A 10,626-nucleotide genomic window follows, 5' to 3' on the forward strand; every position below is an offset into this window, starting at 1 on the left:
CCTATCCAAATATCGGATCGGGACATCCCTAGCATGGACATATCAGCCTTCTTCCAGTTTTATCTTAAGTCCTGGAGAAGATCGTTTCGGAACAACTAATGCACCACTTTGAGACAAACCACTATTTGAATCCCCTGTAATTCGGATTCAGACATAACCATTCAACAGAATCTGCCACTTGTTTTTTACCTGAAAATATCAAACATTCCCTTGACAAAGGACAGGTGGTTGGTGCAGTATTTCTAGACTTTAAAAAAGCATTTGATACAGTCAATCATGACATTTTAATTTCAAACTAACTAAATTCAACTTATCCAAACAGTTATTGTCCTGGTTTGAGTCATATCTAAAGGGCTGTGAACAATGTGTCACCATTAATAATGTGAGATCTTCCTTCCGCAAAATTGAAACAGGGATACCTCAGGGTAGTGTCTTGGGACCGATACTATTCAGTCTATACATCAATGACCTACCAGATGTATGCATAGATATAGATCTACAGATGTATGCGGATGACACAGTCGTATATACATCAGGTAAGACCTGTACTCTAATTGCTGAGAAGTTAAATGCTAAATTAGACAAAATAGCATCTTAGCTGGCATCATCCTGTTTAACCCTAAACACTAAAAAGACAAAAAAAAGCTACCTCAAACAAACGTTCTGAATATAAAAATTAATGAGGAGCTCATTGAACAAGTACCTGAAGTAAAATATTTGAGCATAATCAGATTATCAGCTGAATTTTAAAAGTCACATTAAGAAAATGTGTAAAACCCTGAAGGCAAACCTAGGCTGTTTTAAGATTATAAGAAACTGCTTAACTCTCAGCTGTGCTTTTATTTTTATGAATTCAATGATTCTTTCACACATATCCTATGGCTTAACTACATGGTCCCAGGCACACCAGTCATCAAACAAGACCATTGAGTGTTTTTATAACCGCGCCTTGAAAGTCCTAGACAAGAAGAGTATACGATATCATCATAAATACAATATTTTAAGTTTTACAAATGTTATTTTGTTACACACAGTCAAACTGTTTTTTAAATGCTTAAATAACTCTGCTCCCCAATTGCTCTGCAAGGCAATTGTAAGACTGCAAAGTGGTACCAGATCGACCACCCGAGTAACGTCAAAAGGCAACTGTTGCGTTCCATTCCAGAGAACATCTTTTGCCCAGACTGCCTTTTCAATAAAAGGACCACAAGTATGGAAGTCTCTACCTGACACTTTGAAATGTATACCGGTACCTGCACTAGTCATTTTCAAAAAACAAACAAAATTGTGGCGAGTTGAGCAACAATCGTGTTCCCATGTTATTAGTTTTAATTTTTTTTTACTAATTGGTTCTTATCTAGTTTGCACTTTGTCTGTGTTATTATTATTATTATTGGCTTTTATCTAGTTTGCACTTTGTCTGTATTATTAATATTATCATTATTATCGACTCCTCTTTGCCTCATTCTTTTTATTTTCCTATTTTAATTATGTTAGATCTGTGTTGTTGTTGGGGACAAGTGTTGTAAATTAGCTTTGGCTACAAACACTATGATGCATACATTGGATAACTGTTTCAGATATCTATGTTTCTGTATCTGTCCCTATTTCAAATAAACCTTTATATATATACACAAAGTTTATATTTTGGCAGAAACGTCTTCATCGTTTTCAAATGCACCCATCTCTCTTGCGTTGTTAATTTGATAAAAACACGAAAATTGCAACTCGTCACGCTGCTGTCATTCACACGTGTTGCCCAGAGTGATGCCGAGGCTTGTGTCAAACGGACCCGATTGCTGGCAACAACACTGCTGAGGATTATTTTTTCACTGAGAGCAAAATCCGGGGAAAAACAGGATCGAAAGGAGGACAAAATACATGCTTTTTCGGCAAAAAGGGGAAGGTTGACAGGTGTGTCTCGCATACTCCTCGTACTGGAGTTTGTGTCCAATGAGTGTGGCTCCATTCCCGCCTAACTCTGTGCATGGGGGAGGCGGGACACAGCCCCCAGCGCAGACACAATGAACAGAGAGACTTCCGCGTCACAAACATTAAGGATTAAATAAATTGGTACGGCTATATTGTCTCAAATTGATTGATTGCTTGAAACTTTTATTAGTACATTGCACAGTACAGTACATATTCCGTACAATTGACCACTAAATGTTAACACCCGAATAAGTTTTTCAACTTGTTTAAGTCGGGGTCCACGTACCGTATTTTCCGCACTATTAGCCGCACCTAAAAACCACAAATTTACTCAAAGGCTGACAGTGCGGCTTATAACCCGGTGCGCTTTATATATGGATTAATATTAAGATTCATTTTCATAAAGTTTCGGTCTCGCAACTACGGTAAACAGCCGCCATCTTTTTTCCCCGTAGAAGAGGAAGTGCTTCTACGCAAGCAACCGCCAAGGTAAGCACCCGCCCCCATAGAACAGGAAGCGCTTCTTCTTCTACTGTAAGCAACCACCCGCCCGCGTAGAAGAAGAAGAAGCGCGCGGATATTACGTTTAATTTCCTTTGTGTGTTTACATCTGTAAAGACCACAAAATGGCTCCTACTAAGCGACAGGTTTCCGGTTCATGAAAAGACGCAATCTCTCCATCCGCACACGGACTACTATTTCACAGCAACTGCCTAAAGACTTTCAAGAAAAGCTGGCTACTACTCCGTGCATATTGTAAAAACAAGATAGCTGAAAAAAAGATCCGGCCAGAGAACATTATCAACATGGACGAGGTTCCACTGACTTTTGATATTCCTGTGAACCGCACTGTGGATACAACGGGAGCACGTACGGTGAATATTCGCACCACAGGGAATGAGAAGTCATCCTTCACTGTGGTTCTAGCTTGCCATGCTAATGGCCAGAAACTTCCACCCATGGTGATATTCAAAAGGAAGACCTTGCCAAAAGAGACCTTTCCAGCCGGCGTCATCATAAAAGCTAACTCGAAGGGATGGATGGATGAAGAAAAGATGAGCGAGTGGTTAAGGTAAGTTTACGCGAAGAGGCCGGGTGGCTTTTTTCAAGCAGCTCCGTCCATGTTGATATACGACTCCATGCGCGCCCACATCACGCTGGTTTTTAATATATTATTAAAGTTTGACTGACCTATCTGACTGTTTTTTTGACATTCCTTTAGCGCAGTTAGATGCGGCTTATAACACGGGGCGGCTTATAGGTGGACAAAGTTTTGAAATATGCCGTTCATTGAAGGCGCGGCTTATAACCCAGGGCGCCTTATAGTGCGGAAAATACGGTAAATCAATTCATGGTAATACATACCTCTTTCTAAAATATACTGGTTTAGTTTGCACTGCCCAGCCCTAAACTGGACTGTGCAATAATACACTGAGTGCGGAATGGTTGACAAAGGCCTTTACCAGCCAGTAGAGTTGGCCATTGAGCATCAATAGGAACCGGGGATTACGCTCCAATTTTCACTGAACCTTCCAAATTTTTTAAACATCGGTTCCTATTTTCAAAGCTCAGTCTGCTGACCGTAAGAAGTGCAGCAGCTAATTGTATCTCCATACACCGTGGGAAGCTGGCTGCTCCCCCAAGTCAAAAAATTATAATTTCTTCCAAGTATCGTGATGTTCAATGTAGGACTGTATAACGAGGCTTAACATGTTACACACCAAGAAAGAGCAAGCAGGAGCAGGCAAGTTAATTGCTAAGCTAGCCACTAAGATTTCTCAAAACAACACAAGAAATAAGTGCAAGTTAAGTCAAAGAAGTGTAGATGGAACCTCGTTACAACAGAAAGCAGCTATTAACATACAATTAACAAGTATATTAATAAGAGTATAGAGAAAGGATGATATAAACGCAACTGTTGGGCTGCTCTGTTACTGTTTAGCGGCCACTGACAGGCATACACGTAAGGGAAAGACTGATTGATCCATAAATCGGTAGTGTTGATAATACAGAGTATCACTATATGATACACACTAGAGTGATTAGATCAATATTTTTATTTTTCCTAAATCTTTTCGGTCGTTTTTGTTATTGTTTACAAATTCAGGGAATAAGGCCATGGACACAGAAGGACTAAGGACAAAACCGAAATTATTTTAGCAAGTAGCAGAATTATTTTGATTACACTAGCAATTGTGTAATATAGACTTTGTTTTGATCACACAATTGTATGTAATACAAGAAAAATAAGGAACACATTTTAACATGGTGTTGATAAAAAAAAAATATATTTACACACAATACACATTTTTATTTTTCTCCTGCATTAACAAAAGAGAAAATGATAACCAATCATTAACACAATCAGAACCATTTAATAATATTGTAAATTACTTAAAAAGAGCAAACTTTACTACTACTACTTATGAGCACACCCTTAGCGGCACAACACAGCTTCTAGTATGAATAAAACAACTTTTAATGGCTACACACAGCCTCAATGTTCAAGGATTCAATGTGAGGGAAAAAACAAGATGACTCACGGGATGGGAGGTGTGACCCAAAAAAAAACCCAGAAGGGGACAAAAGAAAAGAAGGTGAAAGCAGCAACTTGATTTTTAACCTTGATTTTACTACACTGTTGTGCCCCCATGACTTAAGTATACATAATACACAATATACATATTTAAGTGTTTCATTTGATACACAACCTAAGTCTTCAGCATATGCACCTTGGAATGAGGCTAGATTTGCCTCACTGAACAGGGAAAAAACACAGCAAACAAAACAGAGGTGGCTGGATGACAAGCAAATAGTTTGTAAGAATTTGTTTGAAACACACTTAATGCTGGTCCTTCGAAAATGCTACATATTTAAACATACACTTTTTAAACTAAATTTTATGTTTATTTTACAAAAACGTGCTCTAAACCAATGGAAGCAGATAAACACGCAATAAGGTTATTTTATGAAGGAGCAGGTGAGAGGTGATACTCACCCAGCGTACGCAAGTGGTGATGGTCCGGCCAAGCCAGTCGTTGAGGTTAAAGGTCAGGAAACAGCAGACACAGATGAAGTAGCGCTCTGGGCGAAGAATAATCAGAAGGATAACCGCTTCTATACGAGCGCTTAAAACCTTTTTAAAAGCTTTCACAATAAATAACAGAAGTCTAGCATCCTAAGTTAGTCATACCCCAATCTCCTGTGTACATCGTCTGGACATTTGCAGTGACGGCGGGAAAGACCGCCAGAGTGACAGTGAACACAAATGTCACACAGAACGCCATGACCCATATCTGAAAAATCAAATAAATTATTTTTCAGTCTTACACATGCGTCTCAATGCTACAAACAGCTGACCTTCTTGAAGACCTCGATGACCGAGGATTTAGCTTGGTTATTTTCCACTTGCTCCAGAGAAACGAATGCTTGCTTGGCTACGTCCACCTTGCCCTCCTGCAGGGTGCCATCTTTGTTGGGGCTGCTGGCCACCGAGGCATTAGTGAGGCCGTTTAACTTGTCATTCCCCACTGCGGAACTCTCGACTAGACACACATACACACAGTGAGTGTCTAACAAGCTCAGTCATTGTGTGACAGTGGACGCAAAGCAACTTCACATGGATGAACAGTTGCCTAACAAGATAATGGCCCCTAAATTGATTAGATTATGCGGTAAGTGAGGGACCTATTCATGGACTTAATGGAAAAGTCAACACAAGTTAACACTGCCAGATATGTGAGCAGGCATTTTTCCAAGGTCAATTTCACACACTTTTGCAAGCACTTTAAAGCTCAATTTTAGACTAAAGCGAGTATATCCCTCACATTTCAGCAAGTATTTCATTACAATTGGGACAATACTGTACAAACTTGTATATACTTGAGTAGTCAGTGGACAGCAGTGGTTTCCAAAGTGCGACCATCTATGGCCCGCAGCTCATTTATTATTATACCCAAGAGCATTTTAAGAAAACTTGAAAGATAAAAAAAAATAAAAACACACAAAAATGAGACAAACAAGAAAAAAGGCATGTGATAAGGAGAAACAGATGCAATGTTGATGCCAATTACCGTATTTTCCGCACTATTAGCCGCACCTAAAAACCACAAATTTACTCAAAAGCTGACAGTGCGGCTTTTAACCCGGTGCGCTTTATATATGGATTAATATTACGATTCATTTTCATAAAGTTTCGATCTCGCAACTTCGGTAAACAGCCGCCATCTTTTTTCCCGGTAGAACAGGAAGCGCTTCTTCTTCTACGCAAGCAACCGCCAAGGTAAGCACCCGCCCCCATAGAACAGGAAGCGCTTCTTCTTCTACTGTAAGCAACCACCCGCCCGCGTAGAAGAAGAAAAAGCGCGCGGATATACCGTACGTTTCATTTCCTTTGTGTGTTTACATCTGTAAAGACCACAAAATGGCTCCTACTAAGCGTCAGGGATCCGGTTCATGAAAAGACGCAATCTCTCCATCCGCACACGGATTACTATTTCACAGCAACTGATATTCCTGTGAAACGCACTGTGGATACAACGGGAGCACGTACGGTGAATATTCGCACCACAGGGAATGAGAAGTCATCCTTCACTGTGGTTCTAGCTTGCCATGCTAATGGCCAGAAACTTCCACCCATGGTGATATTCAAAAGGAAGACCTTGCCAAAAGAGACCTTTCCAGCCGGCGTCATCATAAAAAGCTAACTCGAAGGGATGGATGAAGAAAAGATGAGCGAGTGGTTAAGGTAAGTTTAAGTTTACGCGAAGAGGCCGGGTGGCTTTTTTCACGCAGCTCTGTCCATGTTGATATACGTATGTTTGTGATTGCACATTTGCGTACATTTTGGGAGTGAACAGAGTTGTTAGAACGCTGGTTTTTAATATATTATTAAAGTTTGACTGACCTATCTGACTGTTTTTTTGACATTCCTTTAGCGCAGTTAGATGCGGCTTACAACACCGGGCGGCTTATAGGTGGACAAAGTTTTGAAATATGCCGTTCATTGAAGGCGCGGCTTTTAACCCAGGGCGCCTTATGGTGCGGAAAATACGGTACAAAGCTGACATGCAGGCTGCTACACACAAGTACATCTAAAAGAACACATTAAAGTCTCATATTTTTTGTCACTTATTCCAGAAAGTGAAACCCATGTTATATACGTAGATTCATTACACAGAGCACAATTTGTGTGCAAGGTCATTCAAAGTGCTTTACAGATGTGTAAATTACAAAATGTGGGGTCTCTGCAGGCTTCAAAAAGTTACATTTAAAACTTTTTTGAGACTATGATGAATAAAATTTCCGACCATTTCACATCAAACGGTCAAAAAAGTGCAAAGATATGGAGGAAAATCAGTGGCCCTGGTTAAAATAACTAAAACAACAGAAGCCTCTCTATTGTAAACTTTTGAGAAAATAGAAAATATGGCAATAGCCGTTTTTCAGATTTGCCATAAAACTGTTAACTTGCAAAAAGTGTAGTGTGTTTCTGTAAAAAAAACAACAACCAGGAAGTACTGCACATTCACTGTACTTGATACATTTTGACAAGGCTGCACAGGTAATTAATTAGTTCCATTTTGTAGTTTTTAGCACCCTCAAAAATCAAAATATTTAAAAGCAAGACTTTAGTTTATGCATTTGTTTCTCCAAATTTTTTAAGACTTTTCATGGTCGTATTTGAGACTTTTTACTAGCTTTAGATACAATTTAAGACATTTTTAAGGCCTTAAATTGTAACTATTGGATTTTACACATTTAAAAGACCCCAAGGATACCCGGAAGATGGCAAATAAAATCATAAAAATAATCATGAATTATTTGAATTAAAAGAAAATAGTGTAAAAATACTTTCAGTTGTCATATGCACAGCTAAATAAAAGTGTCTTTAGCCTGTATTTGAACATTACCAATGTTGAAGCCTGTCTCACATCTTTGGGAAGAGTGTTCCAGATTTAAGAGTATAACACTGAAACACAGCCTCACCAGGTTTCATCCTGGCTCTCAGAACCTGCAGGACAGCACTACCCGAGGTTCTCAGAGCCTGAGATGTTCATATGGTTCTAACATGTCAAACACTTTGTAATATGGTCATATTTCCTGGTTCTAGTCAACACTTGAGCAGCAGCATTGTGGATTTATTCAAGCTGTGTTACAGCTTGTTTAGAGAGCACAGGGAGAAGGCCATTCCAGTAGTCTAGCCTGCTGGAAACAAAGATATTGATTTGTCTCTCCAAGTCTGGTTAGACACTATTCCTTTGATTCTGGCAACACGTTTCAGGTGGTAAAAAGCTGCTGATGTTATTGAATTATTGTGGCGGTTAAAGTTTAAGCCTGAGTCCACTCCATTTCAAGCCTTTATTTCTTGCAAAGACAAAGCTATGTGTTTCACTTTCTTAAATGAGTAACAGAAAATATAGAACTTTTTTTTGGGGTACGAGGCGGCGCTCACCTGTCAGCAGCTCGTCTGTGGTGTCCCCCTCATATTTGCCGCTCTTGTCCAGGTAATATTCAGCAAACTCCTGCATGGAAGCACACAGAACAAGAGTCTTTTCCCGATGTGGAAAATGTCGGTTATCTGTGGCGCCTTGTGTTAAGTGCACTGACCAGGCGGCGCAGGAGGAGGTAGCAGAAGAACGTGAACAATGTACCCACACAGGGTGTGACGAAGTAGCCCAAAGCCATAGAAGTCATGTCTACGTTTCCTGGAAACCAAACGAGGAGCACTTTAATTTGATGAACATTATTTTCCTGTTACTTTTGAGTAGTGTGCGTGGGTGGGCAGTCTTACGGGCAATGGATAACAACATGGCAATGGCTGCAAAGGTCCCGGCAAGTCCTTGACCACTCATGAAAATGGAACTGTACTTCTGGGGAAACATACCAACCAAGCCAAATAGACTTCCCTGCAACACGGCACCAAACGCTGCAGGGTGAGGACAACATACTGTTTACCTGTGGACTTGCGACCCCAGACGGCAACCCCGCTTATACATACAATTGATGAACCAAATTGTAGCCATAGTCACAGAAAAGAAGCGTTCAGTGTCCATTTCCACCTTCACCAGCACAGTGGTTAGGATGAAGAGCAACAGGATGAAAACCAGGCTGCCGCCGATACGCATGGCCTCGGATATCCTGAAACAGAAGCAAGCACACATAAGCACCTTCAAAGGCTATCAACATGAATAAAATCTTTATTAGGCGCAACGTTACATGTTTTGTGATCCAATTTTCCGGTAGAGTACAGTCTTGTACCAATTTCCCCACAAGGTACACAATAATGGTGAGTGACACGAAGTGTAAATTATAGTTACATTTGCATCATTATGGCCAAAATAAGAATCACAATTATTTTTTATCACAATTGAAATCACGATTATTAACCAGGAATAAAGCATACCAGTAGTTCATATAGTAACAGTAATATGAGCTTTGGCCAACTGAAAGCTTGTAGATGTCACCATGACTCACTCACTGGTCATGGCGGTCTGTGCCCCTCCCAGATGAGAGCAAGTTCACAACATGTGACAGACATGACTGTGTTTGGAGATGCAGTGGGGAACAATCTGTTCCCTGCAACATCTTACAGTATGATGGTTCGGCGGATATCCGCACTTTGATAAACTCACAGAACAGCTAGCACTAGCTAGCATAAATGCTAACATAAATACATAAGACATTTACGTCTTCTCCCATTGAGAAACAACACACCTAGATCTAAACTTGTATAACCACATTACTGTTTGAGCAAATAAGAGGCTGTTCTCTGATAGCATAGTGACATCAATCTGTCCCGGTGAAATACGACACCGTCGGACGGAGGCATCTACAACAGGGAGTGAACTCACGTGACATCACATGAACTGGAATGGTTTGTCTTCAGCATTAAAAAATACTGTAAAAGTTGGAAGAATAACATTCAAATACTCAAAAATGATGGCTCTTTAGAAGCCAATACAGTATTTAATGTTTACTCTGCCAATTATGTAAATGTATTTTATTTCATTGGACGGCTCGAAGGATGACAACCTATCTGATAGAGAATGGCTATATTGACACCACATGCCTAAAAGCAGAAATCCCAGGTTTTCCAAGGTGTGTGGGACTCCACCAATATCTCAGACCAGATGCAGAAGGCTCAACAGAATAAAACAGACCGACATTTCATTTGGCCTGACCGTGCCATCGTGCACTGATCAGTGCCACATCAGCTAATCAACTACGCCATGAACTTTTTTTTTCACATACCCCCCTGCAGAAAGGCTTTAATTGCATCCTACTTCAATGACCTACAGCCTTTAAACTAATCTTCACCAAGGCAAGACAAATAGTTGGAGGACTCAAACTACACTCTGGCCAGAGATCAGCCCCTTTGAGAAGTGACACGGACCATGTCATCAGCCTCCTTCAGACATCACCATGCACATCTCGATTTCTCAGAACATTGTCCGAACAACCCATCAAAAAGCATGAGGTGGCAGTATATCACTGAATTGTCAGACAAACTGATAGGGAGAACTATCATGAAGCAGCTAGCGCAGGGGTGGACAATTATTTTTTCCATGGGGCCACATGAGAAAAATAAAATATTGTGGAGGGCCGGGCCAAAAGGCTGAACTCAATTCTGCATACCGTATTTCCTTGAATTGCCGCCGGGTATATAGTATGCGCCTGCCTAGAATTACCGCC

General features: G+C 40.3%; 1 protein-coding gene across 2 annotated transcripts in view; it reads right to left on the minus strand.

Moving 5' to 3' along the window:
* Positions 1-10,626, minus strand: part of LOC133606800 (equilibrative nucleoside transporter 2) — a 42,664-nt gene that overhangs the window by 8,031 nt on the left and 24,007 nt on the right. For both annotated transcript variants that reach the window (XM_061961140.2, XM_061961141.2), the window contains exons 5-11: positions 8,933-9,072; positions 8,726-8,860; positions 8,542-8,639; positions 8,387-8,456; positions 5,293-5,477; positions 5,126-5,228; positions 4,931-5,016 (exon numbers count right to left, since the gene is read on the minus strand). In XM_061961140.2, coding sequence (XP_061817124.1) covers positions 4,931-5,016; positions 5,126-5,228; positions 5,293-5,477; positions 8,387-8,456; positions 8,542-8,639; positions 8,726-8,860; positions 8,933-9,072 — 817 coding nt within the window. The remainder of the gene's footprint in view (positions 1-4,930; positions 5,017-5,125; positions 5,229-5,292; positions 5,478-8,386; positions 8,457-8,541; positions 8,640-8,725; positions 8,861-8,932; positions 9,073-10,626) is intronic.

This window comes from Nerophis lumbriciformis, linkage group LG05 (genome assembly GCF_033978685.3).
Source record: "Nerophis lumbriciformis linkage group LG05, RoL_Nlum_v2.1, whole genome shotgun sequence".
Taxonomy (NCBI): Eukaryota; Metazoa; Chordata; class Actinopteri; order Syngnathiformes; family Syngnathidae; genus Nerophis; species Nerophis lumbriciformis.